Source organism: Syngnathus scovelli, chromosome 11 (genome assembly GCF_024217435.2).
Source record: "Syngnathus scovelli strain Florida chromosome 11, RoL_Ssco_1.2, whole genome shotgun sequence".
Lineage (NCBI taxonomy): Eukaryota > Metazoa > Chordata > Actinopteri > Syngnathiformes > Syngnathidae > Syngnathus > Syngnathus scovelli.
The window spans coordinates 3,323,819-3,351,544 of NC_090857.1; the positions used below are offsets into that span (position 1 = coordinate 3,323,819).

General features: G+C 42.5%; 1 protein-coding gene across 1 annotated transcript; it reads left to right on the forward strand.

The window, feature by feature from the left end:
• cntn3b (contactin 3b) lies at nucleotides 1–26,985 on the forward strand. Its single transcript, XM_049733757.2, has 23 exons — nucleotides 1–389; nucleotides 4,885–5,022; nucleotides 6,287–6,422; nucleotides 8,874–9,049; nucleotides 10,801–10,899; nucleotides 12,282–12,485; nucleotides 12,880–12,982; nucleotides 13,186–13,370; nucleotides 13,630–13,766; nucleotides 14,270–14,399; nucleotides 14,829–14,979; nucleotides 15,530–15,657; nucleotides 15,818–15,993; nucleotides 17,368–17,485; nucleotides 18,171–18,329; nucleotides 18,685–18,834; nucleotides 19,693–19,763; nucleotides 20,075–20,309; nucleotides 20,674–20,783; nucleotides 22,435–22,621; nucleotides 22,848–22,960; nucleotides 23,051–23,216; nucleotides 23,905–26,985. The coding sequence occupies exons 2-23, from the start codon at nucleotides 4,968–4,970 to the stop codon at nucleotides 23,994–23,996; spliced, it is 3,081 nt and encodes a 1,026-aa protein (XP_049589714.1). The 5' UTR covers nucleotides 1–389; nucleotides 4,885–4,967; the 3' UTR covers nucleotides 23,997–26,985.
• The last annotated feature ends 741 nt before the right edge of the window (nucleotides 26,986–27,726 follow it).

A 27,726-nucleotide genomic window follows, 5' to 3' on the forward strand; every position in this document is an offset into this window, starting at 1 on the left:
CAGCGCATTTCCACGCGTCACCAGTGGGCGCATGTTTGTGCGCCGCGCACAAAGAGAGCAGATCCCGTCGTGGGATGCGCACATCGAGAATCGCCGCTCAGTGGCACCGCTGTCCTCCCTGCTTGCTGGCAGCCTATCTCGTGGTGAGACAATTGGGGGAGAGGATCGAGGAACACCCCGCTAAACTGCGCTTTAGCACCCACAGACTGTGGAATCGCGGCGTGTGGGGGATTTGTGGAGGTGGACGCGCACCTACAGGGAACAGGAAAGTGAAGAGCGCACGGGATTACATCTTCGGGTTTACAGCCAAGCAAATGTTTTCAGCGCACTAGCGGACATTGGAATTACAATTAAAGCAGTTTCAGAAAAAGAAAAGCATCCAAAAAGAAGTAAGTATCGATTTGCCGGCTTTAATTTGATGCATTACACGTTTGGGTGGGAAAAGACAAGTTCAATTTGTATTGAAATAAAATTACAGGTATTTCATCTTAATTTATTAACGTAAGCAAATAAATGTTTCCAGCATGACCCGGTGAAGATATGTTAATAAAACGTTCTTAAATCAGGGGAAGGGGCATCGATTTATGCATGTTGATAGTGGCCACTCATGCTCGATGCTGATGAATGCGTTTCTAGACAAGTCTCAAATGCTTTGGATAGTCCTACTGGGACTTGAATGGATGGGGCTCATTTCCCTCATCCAGCACACATTCCATATGGTACCACGCTGCTCAATCACGCAGACAGAGAGCAGCAGGACCAAAGGCAAGCTTACAACTTTCTTTGTTTTTAGACACACTGTTTACCCAATATATCTTCTGTGCTTGATCACAAATTAGATTCTCCATTGCAGAGCATTTTTGTTTCAGTTGCTCCTGTGATATTAAACACTCAGCACAAGTCAGCTGGACTATAAATTACTCTCAAAATCTAAATATTTACCTACTAACGTTTAACCCAGACCTGATGAAAAATCTGCATCGTCAAAGTATTACATTATTCAGAAGGGATTATAATCCTTCTCCATGTTTATTTATAGCTCTTTGCACATAATTTGAGAATATCAAGCAGCAGCTAAATGGGCGGTGAAACATGTCTTTGAAGCCATGCAGCAAATTATTCCATAGCCCAGCAAAATCCAGCGTGGCAATGCAGGAATGACTTTTCATAGCATAATTTGCGTTCAAAATTATTTGGCAGAGTATCAATGGCAAAGATGCATTGCAGCCAGTCAGAGATGCTGCGAGGGGGCTGAAAAGTGATGATGATTCTACGGGGACATGACTGTCAGGGGCTCTAGAAATTTGAATTTGCAGCAGTTAGATTCCAAAGTGCCTCCCTCCCCCCGTCCCCACAGGGCCTGACAGCACTTTTCCAGCCAGCTCGGTTTGAGTTTGTTTTAAAACTATAAAATGATTTTCTAAAACTACACCAAGATAGCACGGGAGGATGGTGTTAAAGGCACCCTGTATGTTTCTTGTTGGTCATCCTTGACTGCCAGTCATGTGTTTGCGCCAGCACTATCTGAGATGAAGGTCTGGGGATGTGCCCGGCTGATGATGGGGTTGCGAAACGGATCACTGCTTCTCTGTCTTTTAAGTGCGCTCACTCCCATTCTGGGTGTCAAGCGGCAGCTGAGGGTTGCAGGCACACTCAACGCAGGAGGGACACACACGGGCCAGTGTCTTTGTGTGAATCGGTTAATCGCACATTGAAAATGCACACTCAGCCATCTACTCACTCAAACTGTATATTCTGCCTTTTTACCACACTAATCATACCTCATTTAATTTTCACACACCAGACATTCTTTCACATTGGCCGTCCATATAATGCTTTCTCGCAGGATGAAAAAAAAAATCACTGTAAAGCTCTTAGTGGTTATCACGTACTCGATAATGTGTCACGTCGGTTAAACCTTTAACCAGCAAGCCTATTCTGCAAATTAATTCAAGAAAACCTTCGTGCATTTTAAAAGCACGGCACAATCAATACCTCACAATTACTTCTCGGCTTTTCTTTTCATCAAGGTTCTGCTGAAGTTAGCCTAAGTGGTGAAATACAGACATTAAAGCCCGCCTTTATTTGTTAATCGCTTCAGTTATTTTTCCGTCCTCACTGGATTATGTGAAATGGGCTGCTGTGCAGGTCTTCAGTCAGAGTCAATTAGGAGGCATCAGTGCACGACTGCTTGGGAATCTTCATTCGTAGGCAAAGCGGCTGTGCTTGGCAGCTCTCACTGGTGGAAGCTTGTCTTCCAAGCTGCATGCGTTGAGAGACATAAGTCATTGGAAACGGAGTCCTGAAATGATATGCATTGAACCTTTTGAGGTTCAACATTGTGTTGACTCGCATGCAATCGAAATGCAGCTCTGCTAGAAACATCATCCTCTTCTGACGCCATTAATACATTCCTTTGCAACAATGCTACCCTGGAGGGTTCCGAAGATGTCGCTAACCAACAACAACGGGCCTATTAATCCTCGAGTCATCTCCCGGGATGCCTTTCAACCAATCACACCAATGAAGTGACGCTTCTGCAATGGTGAATACAGAATGACTCATTTCATTCTGTACAGCAATTTGGTGCTCAGCGGTATATATTTGAAAGTGGGGGAAATAAATTAGATCTCAGTCAATCCAGGGTTAAGAGAAACGTAAATTGTATTACCAACCCGCTTTTGCAGTTCTTCATGAAGGTATAATTTTGCATTTTATATAAATGTGTCTTCTTAAACAAATACAGCTAGACAAAATAATACGAAAACAGTTTTTAATTCATACAATGGAAGCTCTTGAATTAAATAGGTGTTCATGCTAAAAAGGGATTGTTGTTTTTCTTGAATTTCAAATTGTACGTTTTCAGGGAATTAAAAAAACTGTGAAGTCCGTAATGCGTCTTTATATTTCTTTCTCATCATGTCAAATTATATTTGTTTACCTGCATCCCTCAACTAAAAAAAAACTGTTTTGATCATTTTTAGACTTAAGCAGAAAAAAATCTATTCAGTCTGACATTATTCATTCGTGTTCAAAAATAGTCAAATGTTGATATTGAAATTGAAAGAGCTTTCATCAAAGCCGGTCGGCCTCTTTCTACCAAGCGATCTAACAACACATTTTCTCCACCAATGTGTCAAATCAGCAGAGACACTGTGCCACTGAAAACAACAAAACAAGAAACTTGCAGCCAAATTCATTCCGGGAGCTTTTCCCCTACTCAAACTTGAAGCTTTTGGAACGGCTGGGTTAGGAAACGGCGTCGGAGCCCATCGAGAGGCAGTTAATACAGAGCGTTTGTGTGTGGTAGAATCCGGAAGCGTGAAATTCAATGCGATGGCTTTTTAGAGTGGCGAAATTTGGAAATACAGCAAATCCACTCTTGCTGTGACTGCCTTCACGTCACACTCGGAACCATTTCCAGCGGCTTACTTACAATAGCACCGGCCAGTCAATTATGATGGAACTCTTCTTGTTTCCTCCTTGTTCTGCTTTTTATGACAGTGACGGCCTTCTCATGTCAAAAATGCGACTGACGGCATTTTAGGTCTATTTGAGGAGTTCCCAAAATAGCCCAGGGTTAATCACCACAACCGGGTTGTGTTGTAAGGACGGCGGCTTGGGTCGGTTTCTTAATCCTGAGAGGCATATCGGTTTCCACTTGCTGTGATGTAGGTCAGAGCTTGAGCAAAGCCCCTTCTGTGCTACCGATACCACAATTACAGTCGTCAAGGTCCCAAGCGCTTCCACTGGAGAAAACTTTGGGGCTATTTAGGTCATTGATTGGCGGGTGGGATCTGGTTGATCTGGCAGATTGACTGTAAATTGAAAACGAAAAAGTGGAAATCAAAACAAATTCTGTAAAGTCATTAAAAGTTGATGTATTGGTTTAAAATATTCATTGAGTCTCCAGTGCAAATATTTTTTATTATTTTCTATTGAATATTTTTGGCAATCGAGTCAGGAGCAATTTGGAATTCGCCCAATTGTGGATTTATTTTGGATTCCACCCAAAGGCCAGAGCAATAACACGATTTAATGTGTTTAGAATATTTACTGTGGGTGCCAGTATGTCCCCCTCGTACCTCACGTGAATGCTGACTCTTGATCCAGAGCTTCATTTGGCTCTCTCTGGTGCACAAATGTGCAGTCCCGCCTCCACCTTTCAACTATAGAAAACCTTAACAGAACAGAGGCGAAGTTCTGGCATCCGCCGTAAACCGTGAGCTGAAACCATTGCAGGCCTTTGAGTCTCTGGACCTCAGCAGGCACAACCCCCTCCAGTCCGTCACGGATAGACTCTGAGTAAGCCATTCATTTATACAATCCGAACCAACGTGAGTCTTCTCAAATTGCTTTTAACATGATGGACAAATGTTTATTTTCGAATTATTGCAAATATAAAGACTGAGAGCACATGAATAGAGTTTGCTTGCTCTGCCTTGAACAGCAAACTCTTTGTTGGAGTATGAAGTGGCGTTTTGCAGAGTGCTGGTATACACAGACTGCCAGCTCCTATTAATAGTCAAATAGGGAGAGAGTAAGTCTCTTTTGAGGTCATTCATTCCCTTCCTCACTTCTCTTTTAAGCCGGAGATATGAGCTTGTTAGGCAGGATGAGAAACAAGCATAGTGGAAGAAAACGTACCCATTAAGCAGCTGTTTCTTCTTCAGTGCCACCTGAAAATTGCACTAACGCTTTGCACCCCCGATATTTCCTTTTACTTCCCGCGATGTAGCTTCCGGCTTCTTCTAGACTCTCTCCCCATGTTTTGACTTCCAAATAACTCCTTTTTCAGGACTATCATCATTTTTTGTTATGCTCGTTGTACTGTATTTATATTCAAATGTCATCTTTTAATTATATATAATTGCTTCCCTTCAGATTAAAACTCTTCAAGTCACAAGGAGAGAAGTCCATTCACAAGTAATTGGATAAGAGTCCCATTAGCCTTCTGCAACAAAAAAATGATGTTCCCATGGAAACAAATTGTTCTGCTATCACTCACAGGATGCCTTGCAGGTAAGAGATTTCAACTCATTGGTGTCCTTGTTGCCATTGTTTATCACACCTCAAAACAACTTGATGATTATTTTTTCAGCGGAGTTGGAGGTGCAATCTCTGAAGTCGATTTTCCAATTAAAAATCTTATTTTATAATGCCGACATTGAATATAAAATTCCTAATAAGGTAGAAATCCAATTAGTGCATCTGTAAACAACCCCAAGACATCTCCAATGCCAGGATAGAAATACAGTCTGATGTCCTTCACACTCCCGGGAGGGCTGTGCTCACCCACGTCAGCAGAAAGCTGTCAGCAACAACTGAGAGTCCAATCACCAATGCTCTTGGTGGACTGTCCAGATCATTATCAGGAACCATGCAATGAATATCACCAGTCATTGAAGCTCGATTCAACGCTGCCCTTGTGGTCATTTGGGACCAGCACAAAATAACAAGCTGGTTTCAAACGACGTGGAAATTCCATTTGATTTTCATTGTTCCGGGAGATTTTTTTTTTGATGACTTATTCTCCTCTGGAGGGCTATACATTTATTTATTTACACTCACACAGGCATGGAGCGGTGACATTCCTATCCCTGATTGACTACAAGTCATGTGTCCAAGGCACATGCTGCAGTGTCTCCAGCACCAATTAGTTCAACTCTGGCCGCCTGTTGGCTCTGCCTTCATTTGATTCCAGATTTTGTTCCACTTGCTTACCTTTGAAGCTCTGAAAGATGAGTTCACCCATACAGCCCTTAGTTATGTGCACGCTGAGTCTGAAATATATTATCTGACTCTGCTTTATCTACTCTATTGCTTACAAGGAATTATTTTTTAGGGCGACATTCCTCTTCATCAGTCCTCAACCTTCGTCTTTGCTATTGTTTTACTGTGCTTATTCGTGTGGTGCCCGCATGCTACACAAACGACACATTCTATCTACCTCGTGTAGACTTTTCATGGTATTGGAAGCGGCGTATGAGTTATTGCCAACATTTGTAATCATTTGCATTTTCGTTTTGAAGCCGGGTGATACTGTGGAGGCAAATATGTCTGCATGTGCAGTTAAAGCCCAAGATAAGCGGGATGCATTTTGCTCGCTGCAAGATAAGCAAATAATATACACACTGCACCATGGGAATAGTCCTGGCGCATTCCCTCTTAGAAAAACCAACTAGGTTCAAAAAAGCAATAGAATAAATGAAGGAAAAGCAAACAGAAAAAGATGCAGTCACTATTGTCCTCTCAGTCTTTGTGCAACTTCTGTCTTTGTCTGCAGCCTTTACAGACGATGTCATATTTCAAGGGCCGAGATTGAGGACGGAACCACTTGACCTCATTTTGCCGATCAACTCCCCCAACCGGCAGGCTACCATTACGTGTGAAGCAGAAGGGAGCCCACCCCCACAGTACAGGTAAATAAATGACCCCATCAAATTCACCTGCCCCACAAAATCTGCTCTGTGCTCCTCACGATTCGTCTTGGGTTCTTTGCAACTTGTGTCCCCACAAGACCGACGATATAACGTACTGAGGTTAACTTCATGAATAACTATGTCGCCAACATGAACTAATTATATATGTTCTGGAGAAAAGGGTTCGTTCGTCTACTTTGCAGCACGTTTTCAGCAACGGGAGTCCGCCTTAAATGACCTGGCGGCCATGTTGTGGTGGATTCTGTTTCGGTGCTGGGTCAGCACCATCTTAATGCATGGCTAGCGGGAGAGCGGGTGTACTGAGTGGCATTTCTTTAAACACAAAAATACATGAGCAATGTTGCGCTGAAAGAAAACATCAAACGTGTAGGAGGACTGAAAACACGGAAAAACTGCAGCTCTGCTTACCTCTACTTATGAAATGTGACAATGTTGCTGCAAATTAGATTTGATTAGATGTTGGACGTTCAATTTAGTTGCAAGGTGTTAAGAATCTTCACTCCATCACCATCTAAGCTCCTTTCCCTGCCATTGTGGGTCCCTGCGAGTGTACGGAGAGGAGCACTGACAGAGTCTGGTTTGATAAATAGTCCGGTGAAACCATGCAGCACATTCCCGACCTGCAAGCTGGGCTTTATGAATACACCTGTCACTGTGTTTACTATGAATCTGCTGTAACACAAGATCAAGGACACAGCAGTGATTGGGGGAGAAAAAAAAAAAAAAAAAAAAACACTGGATGGTCTCCTATCATGGAATGTGACTTCAAGCAGATTTATGGCTTTGGCTGTGTTTATGGCTCTGCACCAAGCATAATTACAAGTGAGGGTGTGTAAAGATGAAGATGTTTGTTCGGAATTCAGTCACAGCACTTGGGCGGAAAACATAGCCACTAGAATTATATAAGCCGTGATCCTTTGAGACGAAAGTCTGCATTTATCCACGCAATATCATTCGATGTATTACGATATGACTATTTGCCATACAGCCTCAGTATACGCTCACCTTTGCAAACGCGTACGTCAATAAAAGTAGCTCAAGCGTTGTTTGTTATCAAATCACTGTCACATCATTCAGTCTGCCGAGATGATTAAGCAATGCAGTAATGTCGCTGAAGATGTAGTAGCAGGTATGCATCATTGCACTCAGGATTGCAATAACAATCTGGAGCAGAGGTCAGTGAAAGCCAGATGTTCCCGAGAAACCTATGTCCATGCTGAGTGGAAATGAATATATTTTTTTATACGCCTGACTGTGCATGCAATGGATTGAATCTCGCACTCAATGACCAACTTTTAGGTGAGTTTTATTTGCAATTAACCTGCTTCACCTGGTTCTAACAATGCAATATTTCAACATTAGTCAAAGTGCACAAAGCCTGATCTGCAGGCATTATTGTGAATACATTATTCCTTTTCAGGAATTACTATCGCCTTAGATTTAGCGTCAATTATTTTTCATAGAGCAGCAATGATCATTTCTGAGAAAAAAAAGGAAGATTCTTTGTGTGTGTGTATGGCATGTGAGGTCTCTGTGGATGTCTGGCCGAAAGGAAATGTAGATGAGACAGTGCTACATTAGAGTTCCCGGTCGTTTTGATGATACTTCATGCAAAATGTATGTGAAAGTCAAGGTTACGCTCAGGTCAGCGGGGAGGCTCACATCTGCCCGCGCCGACAGTGCAGCTCAAAGAAAATAAGACGTAGCTACAACGTATTCTGTTTGATTTCGAAGGTTCGCATACTTTTAAGTGCTCACTGACTTTTTTGTTGAAGTTCGCCAAATTATGAAAAGGAATGCTTGCACCTTTGAAATCTCTCTTCTGGTCTTCCAGCTCACAAACAAAAAGACTATGGTAGAAATACAGCAGAAAATATGGAGTCAAATTCAAGGTATCAAAATGTAAATGTGTTTTGAAGCATCTTTTTTAAACTGTGACTTTCAAAAGTAACATTGTCACTGGAATAAATTGGTGGGATTTGTGACTGCCGCAGATTTTTAGATGAATCGTAATGAAGATGGAAGACGGTCGTGTCTTGTCGGCGGCGGTCAGGCGGGAAACCCGGCGAGCGTTGATTGGTTTTAAGTCAGTGTGAAGCATCATTCCAACTGCTTGTTAGCTTGACTAAAAGAATAAAATAAAAATGTATTTCATTTTTCTTAAACCGCCGTTGAACAACTGCAATGTGATCTGCGTTTTTACATGAACGGTAGTCGAGAAAGGGTGAAAGGGATCATATAGATTAAAAAAAAAATATCCCAATAGTTGTAAAACTTAAAACCATAAGTATTCCTCACACCAAAAAGAAGCTACAACCCTCCCCCAACATCTTTTAGATGTGGGCCGAGCGAGATATCGATCTTTGTGATAAATACTGAGTGCGCATCTCCCGGGGGCTCAGCAACTGATTGTGTTTGCGTTTTTTACAGTTGGTCACTAAACGGAACACTCATTGATCTGGAGAATGACTACCGGCGTCGCATGTCTGGGGGCAGCCTGATCATTAGCAACCTGGACAAGGACCAAGACAGCGGCATGTACCAGTGTAAAGCCTTCAACACTCGAGGCACCGTCCTGAGCCGCAAGGCCAGCATCCAATTTGCATGTGAGTACTTAGAGGTCCGTCATGCCTTTCCAGTGCAGGTATTTCCTAATTTATTATTTAGATGCCTCGGAACAGATTTTAGCTGGCTTGATAGTAATTGAATGAAATGCCAGATGCAACAAACGCTGTGGGAAGAGTAGCTTCGAAACAGCATTGATTTTAATTAGTGCTTCAGTGCTCAATCTAAACCGACACATATTTTGCCAAGTAATCAGGAAGGTGCTGTGATTCACATTTTAAAGGAGAGCAACACCAGTTTGTTGATTACGTGAATATCAGTCACTTTTTCCGTAGATTCAACACGTCTTATAAGTTTGAAGGTTTTTCTTCCATCAAGGAAAGTCAGGCCGTGAAGTGGGATCCTCTCTTCCTGCAAAGGAAGCACTCTCCTCTTGATCAAGATCTCTGACTATTGATTATGTCCCAAGGATGAAGACCCTTTAGCTTCCTCTCACGAGCTGTCGTGCCGTTATCCATACAGGCCCGTAATGAATCTTACATGCGGGGGCTAGCTGAAGAGCGATGCTGCTTGACATTTATTGTCTGCCAAATGTACGCTGAGGGAGGTCTCAGAGATCAGTCGGGTTGATGCACTTTCTCGGTGTAATGAGGACAAAGTCCCTATATAGATAGAAACGCTGCACCTGCTTTCTCGCCGGTGTCCTTTGGAGCTCTTTTTTCGAGAGCCAAAGCTCCAATAGTGCAAAGAAATTTGCATTCAGCACCTTTTAGATGTTGATGATAAATTATCCGTTCACTTCTAATCCTCCTTAAAAATGAAATTTAGTTTGAATCAATAATTGTTTCTATTGTTTGGGTTGGATTAAGCCTGAAAGTCTTTGTGATGTTCTCCCGATAATTTGTATTCGTGGCACGCATCTGCAATCAGCTGGGTGCGTGAATCTCAGCTATTGCTCGTGAATGAATAAAAGTGATGAACTCATCACGGCAGCCCCGCTGAGATCACAAGGAAGTCACCTTTGTCTGGATTTCAAGTCAGCCCTCTCCTCCCGTGACCCCCGCCGTCCTGTCGTGACTTGGCACTGTTTGATTCCACCGGGTTCATCAGAGGCCTGCTCATTAATCTCAGCGATGCTCCGTCCCACTTCTCGCCATAATCTTCTCCCTCTTAATTTCCCTTATCGGTCACACGGACTTTCTTTTGTTTATGTTTGGAAGGTTTACACCGGTCTGTTAGCCGGAGGGTGCGGGGAGATTAGAGAACGGACAGCAGCAGCTTACCTCCATCGCTCATCAAGTCAGAGGTGCTTTATCATCCCGGGTTTCGGTTTTGTCCGACAGAAAGCGCTCGTTAACTTGTGCTGCAAGTATGGACGGGGAAGCGAATGCTTTTAAGTGCAGGATTACACCACATTTAATAATGATGCCACTTATGGCTGCTGGCAGCGCAAACTCATTTGTCATGCATGCTCCCAAGTGTTTGTTCAGTCCGTACGCTGCCTAATCTTTTCCTTGTGCAAAACAGTCAACGTCATCGGGCGCTATCTATCGCTTTCATCAGCACTCCAGATGCTTTCAAAGCATTACAGGCTGTCAGGAGATGTCCCAGGGCAACCAATGATGTCCTATTAAAGTCCCATGGCTCAAAGCATAACATCAAATACATGCCTCAGTGAATAAGTGAAAGCTGGGGAGGGAAAGCACATGATCCCCAACAGATAGTCCAATACCGTCAGTGATTTTGGGTTTCCGAGCTGCCATCCGAATCTAATTTGACCTTATTTCCTCAGATCTCCATAACTTCAAAACGCAAACGGTGAGAAGTACGGTCAATGTTCGAGAAGGTCAAGGAGTGGTCCTCTTATGTGGCCCGCCGGCGCATTCCGGAGGTAATTTGCTGTAACCTTTTCCAAGTTATTTTTAGCCCTGGTAATTTTCTATCTGCATAAATTCATCCCTGTTCATGTTTGTTGTAGAACAGTCCACTTGATTTTGGTTAACGGACATTGTTGCAAGCATCGTCAATCATTTTTGTTCTTAATTGTGACCCGCCCATTCTCACAAAGCTGTCGACAATGCAATTCGTTAACCGATTTTCTTGTCCTGGATTTGTCAAGCCAGGCTGTTCGGCCTTCTGGTGCGAGCCCGCTATAAGACGTCACAGAAAGGCAAATGGTTTTTAGATGAAAAGGCCAACGAATATTTTATTAAATGACACCCCAAATAAAGATTTTATTTTTACCTCTGTGTGGGCATCTGAGCAGCACGAACAATGGTGAGTTTGCCTCTCCCTTCCTACAGTAGCTTGCAGATTGGAACCGAAATTTCCCACACAAGTAAAGCGGTTGTAGAAGGCTGCATTGTACAGCTGGTCTGCGGGATAATGGGCCAGAGTAGCCCGTGTGAAATACAGTTTGACAGCTTTCTTCTCCGACACAGTCGGATGCGCAGTTGCCTGCTGTAACCTAAGCTCTCGTCTGTATTCTCACATTTTCAGAAAATGAATGAAAGGCAAGCTGGGGGAGCTCGCTCCTGCTTTCCTTTGTTGGTCGTGGCTTGCTCCTTTTCTTTCGGGTTTTGAAAGAAGCCACATGAGCGTAAACTTTAGGTGACACCGGCAAACCGTAGTTAGCACACTGTGGGCTGATGCAGCGGGGAATCGAAACGATCAAGTCTTATCAGGCACCAATTGTTGCACAATGAAGAATCGACCCGGTCGATTGTAGAGCCATCAAATTAATTTCTAACAGTACTTCAAGCTCAAAATGGGTGACCATTGCAAATAAATCATCAGATTTATCTATCCAGGCTAGTTTCACTCATGGAGTGGAACGGTCACATCAACGCAGGTTCTGTCAAGTGGAGCGGTCACATCGTTTTACTGCAGGTTCTGCGAAGTGTGAACAATATGTGACACCTGCTTGCCAGCTTCGAAGGATCTTTGTGTCTATTTAACTGTAACCAGGTGGGAACGTAGACTTACCTTTAAGTCTGAGCTTGAGATGACAGATGATTGACAGTTATTCCATACCAGTTTTGACTCATAACCTTTTACCTCAGAAGTGGAAGACGACACAGACCTAGTCTTTACCCCTTAAGATTTCTTCATTGTGACTTTCTCTGAAATATATATTTATTTAGCATCACAGAGGCAAATAAGATTTGGGTTTATCCTTTCACTGAGCTGAAACATATGGTGGAAATGCGGCTGTACAAAACGCTGAAAAAGTCAATGGAGCGTACAATTTACTGCTTTTCCTTTGTTTTTCAGAGCTGACTTTTGCATGGATCTTCAATCAATATCCCCACTTTGTCCAACAAGACAGCCGTCGCTTCGTCTCACAGGAGACGGGAAGTCTGTACATAGCCAAAGTCGAACCCTCGGATGTGGGCAACTACACCTGTGTGGTGAACAACACCATCACCAAGGAGAATGTGCTAAGCTCTCCGACGCCACTGGTCCTAAGAAATGACGGTAATTGCAACAATTTGGTTTCACTAGCTTATTGGTTACCCACAGTATCATCAGATAACCACAGCCCGTCGAATTAATCTAAAGTAACAGATTAGAAAAATCTAGAGCAAAGTTTCTGTGCTGCTCCCGTGAGAAGAATATCAATATAGTCATAAATCATGTCTTTATAGGGCTTAGATCTTTACTAAGCAGGAATTTTCTTAATACGTTCTTTAAATCTTTCATAAGTCGGCTTTTTTTTATTTTCAGTTACCATACCCGCTGTGGTCAGTTATACTCTGCAGGCATAATGATTTTATTTGCTGCCCCCTGGGGTCTCTGCGCTCTTTTTGATTCAGTGTGTGTGCCATGGCCGCAGTTCATTATTGATGTCAAAATGTTCTCCCTTTCATAGGAGTAATGGGAGAATATGAACCTAAAATAGAAGTTCATTTCCCTGACTCAGTGCCAGCTGCCAAGGAATCACTAGTGAAACTGGAATGTTTTGCTCTTGGAAAGTAAGTCAGCAATATTGTGGCTCTGACAGACATTTGCATCACATTATTCCTTTTCGTATTCATTCATATGTTTAAGTTCTTTTTAAAGTTTTTAAAAGCTGATATGATCTTGTACTCTTGTCATATTGGTTTGGTGAGAACATAGCACTGTAGATTTTAATCCCCATAACAAACCGTTGTCACATTTTTCTCTTCTTCTTCAGCCCTGTCCCAGAAATAAACTGGAGAAGAACAAGTGGTGTCCCTTTCCCAAGTAAAGTAAAAATGAAAAACTCCAACGCTGTTCTGGAAATACCAAATTTTCAGCAGGATGATGCAGGAACGTACGAGTGCGTTGCGGAAAACCGACGGGGCAAAAATGCCGCACGAGGTCGCATTTCTTTCCACGGTCAGTAAACACGCCACTTCTTGTCTTTAGTCTGCAACACTTCTTCACCTGTTTGCTCACCAAAACATTCATGGTTGAGCTTTGTTATTCACGAAATAACTTCATCAACACAATAGTCATGCTATTTTTATCCTGAGTCAACCAGACAAAACAACGACGTGTCCGCTTTTACAGCTTTTTGATTTTTGATGTCACACTAATCCAGTGCCTGATACCGTAAACACATGTTTGACAAGTTAATCCTTTCTTTTCTTTCAAGCTAAACCTCAGTGGTTTCAGACAATGGCCGACACAGTTCTGTCCATCCAGCAAAAGCTCTTCTGGGAATGTAAAGCTAATGGGAAGCCAAAACCGTCATACAGCTGGCTAAAGAATGGAGACCACTTGATCACAGAGGTAATAAAACTGAGGGGGATTCTCCTGCCCGTATAAACGCAGTTTGTAATGAATGTGATTGTTTGCTGTCTTATGTGAGTCATTGACATTTAGGCTATTTGAAAATATGAGTATAATTGATTTGCATGAAGCTGTGCTGTACTAAAAAAAAAATGGATGGTGATACCCCCTAATCACATGTCACTGCTGAGTGGAGGGTAATCATGTCAAATTAGTCCATGGCATCAGTCAGTCACATTAACCTCAACCTACAACAACCACAAATTACTTTCCAGCATGTCATAATGTATCATGAGACTGCAGAGGAGCAATTTTTGTGACTGTGTCCTCATGCGTTCCAATGTGAACATACGTGGAGTGCCACAGGGCTCCTTAGGCCTTTATTTTTTCTTTCCTGCTGACTTGCTCTCCTTATGGTGCACAAGTAATTGCTTTTGTGCCTTCGGAGATAAAAGACTGGCATTGCAAGGGATATGCTCAACTGTTTGTTTTTTTCTCTGCAGGGCCGGGTGCAAATCGAAAATGGGGCCTTGTCCATAGCTGCGTTAAACCTGTCAGATTCGGGAATGTATCAGTGTGTAGCTGAAAACAAACACGGTGTTATTTATTCCTCTGCCCAACTAATGGTGTTAGGTAAGCGTACCTCCTTCCTGGTACTTTTATGCTTCTTATCTGTCTGTGTATTTGATCATCTTCTGAGATTTAAAAAAAAAAAAACACCAGGCAGCCACGTCTTGCTTCTGCAATCAGTCTGCACACTCATTTTATGGACAGCTCCGGCTAAACATGAATCCATAGCAGTGTCTCGTATTCGTCTCAGTCGTTTCATCTTATTGATTTGCATACGACAAGGAACGCGTGAATATCGATGACGTAATGATTTATTTACAAGGATGACTTTCATCTGACTGAGTGCTTCTATGCCGGCCTGATGTCTCGATCGCTTTTCTGTCTCTCCATATTCATACTGTATGGCTGATCTGGACAGGTTTGTTGTCCCTTTTTTATTTTTTTGGCAATAACACATTTAATCCCTCCCCCCCCCCCTTCTCTCCCACGCAGCATCACCTCCCAGTTTCTCCAAAAGCCCATTAAAGGCCCTTCTAAAAGCTCGCTTAGGTAGCGAAGTCACCCTTGAATGCAAGCCCCAAGCCTCGCCCCCGGCAATTAGCCTGTGGAAAAAGGACAACGAGATGCTGCAGAGAAATGAAAGGTAAGGTAACAACGGCTCTCCCTTGCAGATTCCATTCACAACCCTGGTAAGGTTGGCATTTGTGCAGATGCATAAGGAAGGCACTAATGAGGAAAACTAGAAAGTTAATGAGGAATGAGAAATGGGGAAGAGCAAGGCGGCCTTCGAAAATTTCTTGACGAGACTACGTGATTTAAAAATCGCTCTGTATGTGTGATGAGGATAGAAAGTCCGTCAAAGCATCACTAATAGTCAACAAGATAAGCAAATTGAGTTGGTGCTGAAGATGCATGTCAGCCGCTTGTAGATTAGAGTATCGGAAAGTTGGAGTGAAGCTATTGCACCTGTAATTAGAAACGGAATTGTGTTGTGCTTTATCGAGACATGCAAATAGACTGTGAGGTTTATCATCACAGAGCTTGCAGAGACAACGGCTTTGAGTTTCAGCAGCATCTTGACTGAATATAAAATCCATGTAGGAACTCAAGACTATCAAACAGTGCCTAATTTATTTTGTTGTTCTTCTGTCTGATTATTTATGATAAAAATCTGACTGATCTTTGCTCCACAGAATTACGCTATTTTCCAGTGGAACGTTAAAGATTACTAACGTAACCAGAAGTGATGCTGCCAGCTATACCTGCATTGCTAAGAATCAATTTGGGTCGGCAAGCACTACTGGAAGGCTGCTCGTTACGGGTAAGTTGAAAAAACCATTCATCTACAGACTGACCATCGGTTGTTTTATATATGTGTCTATTTTTTCAAACTATACATTATGATTTCTGTCGTAGTCACAGTAGTCTTAAAAGGCAGCCCTCGGCATCAATAACACGTTTTCAATGTCTCCCTTCTTCAGAGCCAACCCGAATTATTGTGAAACCACCAAACATTGAGATTATTGTTGGCGAGAGCATCGTGTTGCCGTGCCAGATCGCCTGCGATCCGGCTCTGGATGTCTCTTTCTCATGGGCATTTAATGGCCAGCTCATCGACTTCCAGCAAGACAGCGATCATTTTGAGAGAGTGGGCGGGGTGAGTCAGCCCGAGTATTAAACTTAGATACTTTCAGGCGATTCCGAGATCAATTTGGACATACAGTGGAGTGTGCGAGGGGTCTGCTCAGCAGCCCCCTGGAGGATTACCAAGATGTGAATAATACCCAGGCAACTGTGGTCGTTGAAGGAAGTTTCCATTGTGTAATTTCCTTGCTTCATAAGAACATAAGAACAATTAGAAGAATCTGGCGTTTAACTGCTTCCTTCCTCAATATCAATCATGCTTTCCATCCTTAACATACGATAGTCTTTCCGTCCCTCATACGATTAGTATCTTATCTTCTTCCTTTGCAATAATTGAATTTGCATATCTATTTATAGATCTTGAGCTCCAAAAGGGTTTCAGTAATGAGCTTCCTGGCTCACTCACTACGTACAGTACAGTGTGTGTTGGGTTCATGCACAACCAAAATGTTGCTACCCCACACAATTCTGTGGAATTGCCAAGATGATATCGGTGTGAATTTCAGTGACAATTATTATTGACATGGAATTCGGCACGGGCATGTAATGAGATAATCGTAACGGTTTCATGTTGCTCCTGTCCAGAGAAGTTGCCAGACTCTAGCTCAACAGCTTCTGGTGAATTCATTTACATAATTAAAGCAAATCTGTCTCTCTTGCCTCGTGCCAAGGCAGAGATGCCTTGCTTTCAGCCACTCGCTCTCAGGTTAGCCAGGTGGCCACTGACTTTTAAGACTGAACCCGTTGGAAAAGGATGAGATGAAAAACGGAGATGTAGATTCAGTCCACAACTATTCTCCTCGGCTCTCGTGGTTATCGTGGCATTTCTTCAAGAGTGGATGCATGTCTGATGTCCCCCGCCTGGGCTGATGACGTCTGATATGAATAGTCAGGTTCCATAATGGGCTCACCCCCGGGTGACTCCCATTCAGAGCAACAAGCATGTTTTTTTTTAACCCCGGACTGATATGCTTCTGCAAGATGATGCATCACAATGAGGACACAATACGTGTAAAACTGGAATATAAAAGCGAACCAAAGAGTACGTCATTATATCATGCAGTTCCACTCTACTCTTATCTTGCTTCTGCAATTACGAGCTAATTAAGACTATCTTGTGTTTGTTTTGTGTTTCCTGTGTGGAGCTTGTAGCTGTTTGTGGATACGAGAAGCTGCGTGGTGGGATAAAGCCCGAAGGCTCGCCAATAGCTTTATGTGTGCTGTCTACAGCTGCCATGTCTGCTGTTGTTGTTTGAAAAGATGAAAACATTGGTGGTCCCCGCAGAAGTGTCATAAATGTTAAAGCGTACCCTCACCAAAAACGGAATGATGAAATCAACCCTAATCTCTTTCTCAACTCATGTTCAATATTCATATTCCTTTCTAGACTGTATCGGGGGATTTGATGATTCGTAACATTCAACTGAACCACGGTGGCAAGTACGTCTGCGTTATTGACACCGAGGTTGAGAATCTATCCACTTCCGCCGTTCTGGTTGTTAAAGGTAACCGCCCTTGACTGCATTTTATTTGTTCGATTTTGAATGATACAAGGATGCTTGGCGGGAAATTCCCGAGGCTTGCATGGCAAAACGGATGCACCCTCGTTTCTTTATACATTATGTATGTGTTGCGGGTAGAGGAAAAAAAAACAAACACGCGCCTGCATGTGTGACTCGAGGCCCGGCTGAGGTTGCCTCATTGATATGTGCTTGTGTGTGCTATCTCGAGCGATTCACATTGCTATTCATGCCCTTAATAAACCTTAATAGCTGTCCCAGGTGCTTTGAGGAGGTAATGTTTATCATAAAAAATGAGCCTAATTGGTTCATTTACACATCGGCGGAATATCAGGCAAAACATTTGAATAATGGAGCAGCGCATCAAACAACAACAGCGGTGTCACACCGCAGAGGACAACGAGCACGCTCTCACCGTCCTCCTTATTTGGGTCTTTGCCGTTCCCTCGTACCTCATCCATTTTCTAATCAACGATCCTCATTCAATATCTCTTTTGCTTTCCGCTAAATCCATTTAGTGCCAGCGCATTATACACAACAAGTCCCTTCATGCACACATCAAGGACGGGGCGCTTAATTAAACTTAGCATGGTGGCCTTGATGAGTTTGATGGGAGGGTTTCTTGGAACGAGAGGGGGGGCTCACCCCGATCGTTGTCTCATTGATTTAGGTCCGCCGAGCCCTCCAGACGCAGTGACGGTGGAGGAAATCACAGATAGCACGGCACAGCTCTCCTGGACTCCCGGAAGGGACAACGGCAGCCCCATCACCGGTTACATCATCCAGGGTCGGACGCCATTCACTGTGGGCTGGCAGGCCGTTGAGACGGGTATCAGCAAACATCACCCACTCGCATGCTAGACTTATGAAGGACCTTTCATTCGTTTAAAATCTCAATCTTTACATGTCATTACCTTCAAACATTTATAATGTATTTGAAAACAAATTTCTGTTTTCACTTTACCGTATTTTCCTGACTATAAGCCGCACTGGACTATAAGGCGCACCATTAATGCATCATGTCAGATTTCTAATCCAAATCAAATCATTCTCCATTTTATCTTTTTTATTTCAACTTCAGACGCCACAAATTACTTTACAATCACAAAATAATGATCCATAGTCTTTTTTATTCATGATTCATAGTCTTCATAGAATTCCTGTTCTTCATTGTTGAATTGCAGTGCCTGAAGTCGTAAATGGCAACACACTGACTGCGACGGTGGTGGGGCTCAACGCTTGGGTGGAGTATGAGTTCAGAGTAGTGGCACGCAATAATGTGGGCCTTGGAGAACCCAGTCCAGCCTCAGCCAAAACCAGGACAGAGGACACCAGTAAGTCAAAACAATCACAATGGTCTCATGCTGACCTACTTCACTGGGAAGGATGTGTGTGTGGGGGGGTGGGCTATTCTCACTCATTCCTGTATTGTTGAGAAGGCTAACGCCAACATATTTGATTTATTTCGATTAGATTAATGATTAAATAATGATAAAATCTGGTTTTAATATTTGGTTACAACAAGCTTGTTTTATGATGCCATCCACTATCAGATGACTGATCTGAATTGTGTGTGTCAAAGGGCGGAATCCTCCAAAATTATCACCTTTCAGGGGACCCCCAAAACAGCATGTTTGTTAATTTCAGTACATAACCCTTAACAGGTACCAATTTGGCACCATGTGAAAACAGCTAAAACATCGTCTCATATAGAGTAGGCTGAAACTAAATCTGTGGCTTCTTTCTACTCCTTTTCGAACAAATATGAGTTTATGTTCTATTGTACTATTGAGTTATCATTTTCTGTATTTTACTTTTTTCTTGTATTTCCTTTTTTTTCTTTTTTTTTAATGTTCGAAATAAAACATTCGACGAAGTCACCGTCATTGAAAATTAATCTCATTCGCGGAAGCAAAAATAGAAAATCTCAAAATTACTTGAATGTGGATGACCTTCTCTCGAAAAGCCACAGATTGTTGTCAGACACGAATACTTCATTTCATGAAAGTTGAGATAATAGTCACATTTTGTGAACATTCACGACCAAGACATGGTATGGTTTACATGCTGTGACGGATATGTAAGTTAAAAAAATAAGTGTCTGCAGGCAGCCTGTTTTGAGCTTCAGTTGACTTTGTTGTGTTTGGGCAACTGTCTTCTAATTGCTCCCTTATGGGCTTTCCCGCCTTCAGTTCCTGATACAGCCCCCACTGATATCGGAGGTGGAGGCGGCACAAAGTCTGAATTAGTGATAACATGGGAGGTAAGTCATCTGTCACATTTTACCGTTCTTGCCATCGCTTAGAAATAGCTTTGCTTAATCGTGCAGATTGAGCTGTACAATTTCATGAGCCATCGCCCTTCCCCGTAGCCTCAGAGTGCCATTTCGCCCTCCAAATGCACGGACGGAGAGCATTTGCTTTCAATGGACTACCATCACAGGGAAATACGAGGCTGCTCACAAAGTGTTCTCAGCAGTCCCATATTTGTGGAAGCACAGCACAGAAAAGGCTCTGTCTGTTTCTCTATCTGTATGCATTTTAATATCGCTGTAGTTTTGTGTTTTGCTCCCAGCCTGTGTCCGAGGAATTGCAGAACGGCGAGGGCTTCGGTTATATCGTGGCCCTCAGGCCCGCCGGCACTGTGACTTGGACACGAGCCATCATCTCCACGCCCGGCGTTGCGCGTTACGTTTTCCACAATGACACCATCCCGGCGTTTTCCCCGTTTGATGTGAAAGTGGGAGCTTTCAACAACCGAGGGGAGGGGCCCTTCAGCTCCATCGCCACTGTGTATTCAGCAGAGGATGGTAGAGTATTCACCAACAGCCAATCAGTAATGAGATGCTATCTCTTAACAACTTGACCTTGAATGCTAATGTTCGGATGATTTCTACGCTGCTGTTGTTTCCTTACCCACTCAAACTGGGAGATAATGCTGGTAGATTATGGGAAATCCAAGCAGACACTCACCGCGGTGTGCTGTCAGGGAGGTATAGTGTTAATTGAATTTGCAGGGCAGCAGTTATTCCCTGACGCCAGTTACAGATCCCATTAAAAGAGCCGGGCAAATAGCTTTTCTGTGAAACGACGGCTCCTTTCGCTGCTCTTTCTGCAGTTAGTATGTGAGATGCTGAGCCCCACAGATTCTCACTATGTGCTCTCTTTCGGCAGTCCCCAGTGTAGCCCCGAAGAGGGTTGTGCCGAGGATTGTGTCTGCGACGCAAATGGAAGTGATCTGGGAACCTGTTCCAGCAATTCCTGAAAGAGTTCTTGGGTATGAGGTATGGTAGAACTTGCAGTATTTTGTCTTGATATAGTTAAAACCAGGGATTGTCAACCGGTGGGCCACGGCCTTCTCGTGATCCGTGACGGTATTGCAGGCGGTCCGCGAAATTGGGAATGGAAAATAATTGTAACATTTTTAAAAATTAAATAGATTTATTATTTAGACTTAATGTCACGGTCAGGTGGAGCATGGAGCAGGACGACCAAGTGCAGCTTGGACCAGGGTTTATTGGTGAACTCAAAAAAGGCAAACTAACAGACTCGGCAACTGACATGACTTAACAAAACCTAACAACGAGCCTGACCAAAAAGACGGGAAACAAAAAGACAGGGTGACATTACCAACAACAGGAAGAGGAACCAAAAAGACATCATGACATGAACACATAACATAAATCCAACATCGAACGACCACAACCAATGATCCGACCGGGAGTGAGGGGCAGACAGGACTTATATACACGACAGGTAACGAGAGGCAGGTGGGAATAATCACACTGATCATGGGCACACAGGAGGGGAGGGGCGAGCACACAGACAGAAACCAAGACAACAGACACATGGTGGAGCAGTTGGGGACGAGACGTGACACTTAATTGTCTCGTTATAGAGTGATAGACTTCAACCTTGAAGCTGGTGGGTTCAATCCTCTAGTCAATTTAGACTTGGTTTATTTTCCAGTTAATTTTGTAAATCATTTAGCCATCCGAATTATGTCAAATGCACATCGCTGAGTTTCCCAAAATAGACAGACAGATACAAATAAATAGCCTGTATAAGTCTATCCTTCTCCGGTGCAAAATAAAATAATATTCCGCGAAAGCAGGGGTCGGTTCGTGTTAATAATGATGGTACCTTAGACAAAACCAGTTGAAAACCCCTGGTTTAAACCATGTTTTGTTAATATAATTAATAATACAAACAAGGCTACCCTGTGAACAACCAAGATCCTTCAACATTTCAAGAATGCAAATAAGGCTCAGTTGTTTTATTCTTTCTTTCTTTCTTTCTTTCTTTCTTTCTTTCTTTCTTTCTTTCTTTCTTTCTTTCTTTCTTTCTTTCTTTCTTTCAATGTTTGTCACCTCTGGGGCCAGGTTACAAATATCTCCAGATGCCACAGCACTGAACACATTGTCCTTGTAGCACTGAGCATTTTTACAGCTCTCAAAAATTTTTCAACCCTGAATCTTAATGTAGCGCAAACAGCAGGGATCCAAAGATGTGAATCGTACGTGTGATATTCATCGTTTAATTAGAACGGCTTCGAATAGCTGTGTAGTTTAATTACCTATTACAGTACGACCCACGCAATTACGAGATACTGCAATCCAGCAATGATCACACAGCTTTAATAGATTAAATAAATGTGAGCTGTAAGCATCCCTAAGGAGGGCTTCACATCTCAATTTTATTATTCAATGATGCTATTTTTTTATTGTCACGTAATACAAGTAAATGACTCTTGAAGTTATCATTTTTCTTTCAAGCTTCCAGAAGTCTACATTTGTTCTTATAACCGCTAAGAGAGACATTTTTTCTGATTTTATTTTTGATCAGAATTTAGGTAACAATAGCTTACAAAATTGAATATAAATTTAGTAATGCATAGATTTAATAAAATCCGTCTGGGCTTTGCTCATTTAACAGGTCATGTACTGGGAGGACGACACCAAGCCCGACACTGTTGGCAAAGTACGCATCTCGGGAAACGACACGGTTGTCAACATCACGGGGCTGAATGCGAATACAGCCTACTATCTTGCAGTGTCCGCCTGCAATACGGCTGGCCCTGGGCCACAATCGGTGCCGATCAACATTACCACAAAGAAACCACGTAAGTGTGTGTGCTGCATATATTCCTTTATAGTTCTCAATTGATATGGCCACCAATTTGGTGACTTCAGGTTTCTCGAGAGATAAAAAATAGTCCATCTTTCATCCATCCAAATTTGAATTTTATCTGAATCATGATATATTGTGTTTGACACAGCTGAAATGTCAGATTTTCTGAAATTAAAATTGTACAAAGAGCGATATAACACAGACTGATCATTATCCAGCTCCTGATCGGGCTCCTCTCAACGTCCAATGGTCCATGATTGGCTCCACGCTCTCACTGCAATGGGATCCTGTTGTAGCCTTGGAGAAAGAGTCAAAAGTCACTGGATACGTGGTAGGTCTCGTTTCCCCGGGAAAGATTGTCAAGACCTTTGCCTTACTTTGCTTTCATCTAACTTTCATTTCTGACTCCCCTCTGCTCTAGGTGCTGCTGAAAAGGCACCGTCATAACGATATGAACTATTTTGTCACCAATAAGACCTCCATGGAGCTCAGCCTATCCAGCAATGACAACTATCTCATTCAGATCAAGGCCACGAGTGAGGGCGGCGAAGGTGCTGGCAGTGAACCCATCCACATTCACAAATTAAGTGAGTTCACACTACCTTCTTGCTTGCACTATCCCTTCAGACTAAGAATAGAATGTGTGTGAATATTTGAACATTACATTTGGACTCCACTGTTTCTGTGGAGCGCTATGGGATGGCTCAAGCTTGTACTGTCACACATAAACCAAGAAGTGCAAAAAATAACAAGTCTGAAAATGAATGGCGTCTCCTACTTTGTAAGTATCTCATACGCGGCTGTTGCCGTTCGACGTTTGCTTGCGTAAGCTTTTGCTGCAATCCACAACACATGGAAGGCGGAAATAGCTGACCGGCAAACATCGCCACCAAGCTAAGGCCAAATCAATGTTCTCCAGTCTTCCAGTAATCTGATGTCACGCAACAATTATGGGGCCTTCAGAGACACCATTTTGTTGTGCCGTGAAAATGTCAGTCTACTATCACGTACGAAATACAAGCTACTAGCCTTGGTGAGTTTGCCAGTAGAGGAATTTGTAATTAAAATAAAGACCACAAACAGTTCAACTCTTGGGGTAGTAGAAAGAAATGCTTGCAGCTACTTTATTATAGTGCTGATTGTGCTTGGAGGCAAGTCCAGTCAAGGGAACCTTTTTTATATATCACAAGGTAACTCGATGTAATGTTTTGCAATGACTTCTTCGAAATCTATTAAAAGTTTCCTACCTTTCTTGTACGTGTGTTTTCATTCCAGGTATGGGAGCACGAGGCTCAGGGGCAAACTGTCTGAACCCATTCGACCTCTCCGCAACACTCATCAGTGCACTGCTCTGCTTTATCTGGTGATGTCTAATCAGAAGCTCCAGTACTCCCGACAGCCCCTTGGATCTGCCTGTCCGAATGTTATCCCTCCACTGGAGGGCCCAGGGTTCGGCAATAGGCCTTGGGGAATCCTTGAAAAAGGTGCAACTGTTACGGAGTACATATCAGTCGAGACGTAACAATTTGAGTGCATGATACCGTCCAAGAGTTCATTTGGAGTTGTAAGTGCCACCACGCTGTTTCATTTGCAAGGTTGTGACATTGACATGACTTGTCCAAAGTGTCTGTAAAATATATAATTGCCTTAAAGTCGATTTAATGAAAAAGGAGACCTATTGAATCGTTGAAAGATGACCACTTTTTGATTGCAATTGTATTACGAATTGATCAGCTATGCCCCACACCAACACGATTCTGCATCCTAAAATAAGAATCAATCTTCTGTCCAGCTACAGACTCGTGTGCCCCCAGGCCTTTCTCTACAATACCGTGAAAGATGTTGCGACTTTCTCCCCATCTCATAAACCTTAAATAATAAATGTCCATCGTACTCGGCTTTCTCGGTCTGGTGAAAAGGTTGGCTTTCACAGAGGCATGTGCTACCATGTCAGACAAAGCCCATATGTATTCTTCTTTCACTTTTAGATGACCTACAGTAAGTTCTGTATTTCACAACATCGATGATTGCCTGGCCCAGGGCTCAACATGGACGATACCATTGACAGTGCCTTCACTTGAGCTCAAACTTAAAAGTTCTTTCCGTTGCTCAGACTGCACATTGCAGAAAAGTCCTCATCCGCTTTTGCTCACAAAATTATCATGATCAGGTGGAAAAATACATGCTTTGAAATTGTAGTGACGATGTCAATTTGGTTATTGATTATAATTATTAACCAACCTTAATTATTATTAATAACCTTATAGTATTTTCCGCACTATAAGGCGCACCTAAAAACCTCCAATTTTCTCAAAAGCCGACAGTGCGCCTTATAATCAGGTGCGCCTTATATATGGACCAATATTGAGCCACTACAGCAGGCGTGTCCACGGTTCGGCCCGCGGGCCAAATGTATATATCTTATATATGGACGAAGTTTTAAAACGGGCCGTTCATTGAAGGTGCGCCTTATAATCCAATGCGCCTTATAGTGCGGAAAATACGGTAAATAAAATGTTGGGCCATGACGACAACAGCGCTAACATTGCCCTGCCTGCAATTGGAGCAAAAGGCATGACTGCGTCTTTACTATTAACCAGAATAAATAGCGAGAAAGGACAAAGAGGGACGTATGGATGCGGAACAACCCATGCAAGTGCTAGACATCGCCGTGCCTTTGCTGAACGTGGGTCTGCGCACAGTCATCAGCTTGGAGGTTGTTAGCATCCGTAGTTTTGCACTCTCCTACCACTCAAATTCAAAGACTAGCACAAGCAGCTGATGCAAGGTGACTGCATGTCCCCATTTTGCGATCTGAACAGGTGCGCAGAGCTCACGAGCCCCATAAAAGTCCAAAAAGGCCGACATAATCGGGCCTGACCTGTCGGCCGCCCGACTGCTTTCATGAGGCAGCCTGCTTGTTAGTCAATGGAATATTGATTTTTCTGTTCTGTTCTTATAGATGTCATTTTTGAGTTACCTGGGTGATTGATGGCCTTCTTAATGTTCTCATTCTCTTATGTTGCCGTCAATGATGTCCATCACCGCTTCACTACCTGACTCATATCACGTTTGTGTGTGCGAGTGCGCGCTGTTTATTATACAATAAATGTTTTCTCAAAACTTTTTTTCAAATAGTGATAGTGCAGTGATTTACCGGTTTTCTTATTTATTGATTGTTGTAAATACATTTTCAAACACAGTCGCTATTGGATTGCTGTCCATCACAGTTGCGCTAACTATTTTTAAAACCATACATATTTGGACACAAAAAATTCATTGGTGAAATTGTTGACTGGGTGTTTCAAGTACAGTGTTACAGTGTGTTTCATTGCCCGGTACACTGACCTTATCAAGAAATGGTTTACGGACAAGGTAAATATTCACCACCTCTAAGGTTTTGATGTATCGTATTTTCCGCACTATAATGCGTACCTAAAAACCTCCAATTTTCTCAAAAGCCGACAGTGCGCCTTATAATCAGGTGCGCCTTATATATGGACCAATATCGAGCCACTACAGCAGGCGTGTCCAAAGTCCGGCCTGCGGGCCAAATGTATATATCTTATATATGGACAAAGTTTTAAAACGGGCCATTCATTGAAGGTGCGCCTTATAATCCGATGCGCCTTATAGTGCGGAAAATATAGTAGTATTCTACAGTTCTCTGTTTTGGTATATCGCCACGCGACTGGTGATTTTATTTTTTGGGAAAATATCACACAGTCATGCCTAGTAGTAGGATTAGTGGAATTACCTGAATTATTTGATTTATTTTTACTCAAAATCAAAACCATCTGGATCCAATTAAATTTATAGGTAGATGTATAGATTATCTATTTCCCATACATAACACAGAGGCAATCATGTTATCCTGTGTTTTACTGTTTTGGGGTGAAGTGCGTTCAGCTGGAAACGTTATGATTTATTTTGTGTCGTCAGTATCGTCGTGCAAAACTTTGTAGTAGGCCTTACTCCAGAAGGTGATTCCACGCATCAACAGAAAGTGTCCTGATTTCTAAACGCAGCAAATCAATTTGTTTCCACAAGGATGAAATTGTTGAAGTGTTTGTTGCTTGAAAGTGTTATTTCCTACAGTGTAAATATTTGCATATATTTTTCAACTATGGCCACACAACACAACCTTATTACTCTTATATAGTGTGTCTCCTTCAGCCTAATACTGCTGTATTAATCAACGATCTCTGTGAGATACTGACGTGTAGATTTGGATTTTCATATTGAAAAGTAACTGTTTTGTCTTGTATACTAAAATTGTGCATGGTAATCATTGTTTGTGAATTTGTGTTGGATTTTTCTAAAACATAACTTAATAAAATTGTTTATTCCCACCAACGTTGTCTTTGCCTGCTTATGATAAACATTTTATCATCTAAGGTCTACCTTGTCACATTTTTATGAACTGATCTGATTTTAAATTTGATACATTTGAAGAATGCAAAAACAAGACAATGGCTGAAAACAATTAATTTGGTCCGATAAAAATAAATTATCCCGGGTAGCATTAAGACGAGCTTTAAGTCATAATCTGTCAACGGATGAGAAATTCTGCCACGGTAACATTAATTTCTTTTCAATGTCAACAGTAGTCCTTAATATCATCCCTTGGCATCGTATCGCACTTGGCTAATGAGGAGGGTGTCTCTTTGTAAAGACGACAAGGCAAGGGACACGGGAGGGAGAGATGGAAATTAATCACAGAGGTTTATTAATGAGGTGCTTTGTGCCCTTTGAGGCCAACGAACAATGTGAGAGAGTGATTGGTGGCAAGTGCCATCCATCACATTGGAAGCTGCGGACAACGGTGAGGGAAAGCCTTTCCAGGCAAGCCGTAATGTGAGCACCAAACGAGCTAATATCGCACAGCTATTTACGTTTGGTTCCAGGCGATCGCATTGATTGACGTCAGTTTATAATTTTATGGTGAAGCATTAGCTTCAAGTAGGCTCCAATGGACAATTTGGAAACATCACTGATACGAACATGGATGTTGGTGCAGTTCAACAACGACAATGTGGTCTGTGTCTTCATTGGAGTGTCTCCGTGAGTGATTTATTCCGATTCTGGTTCTTGACG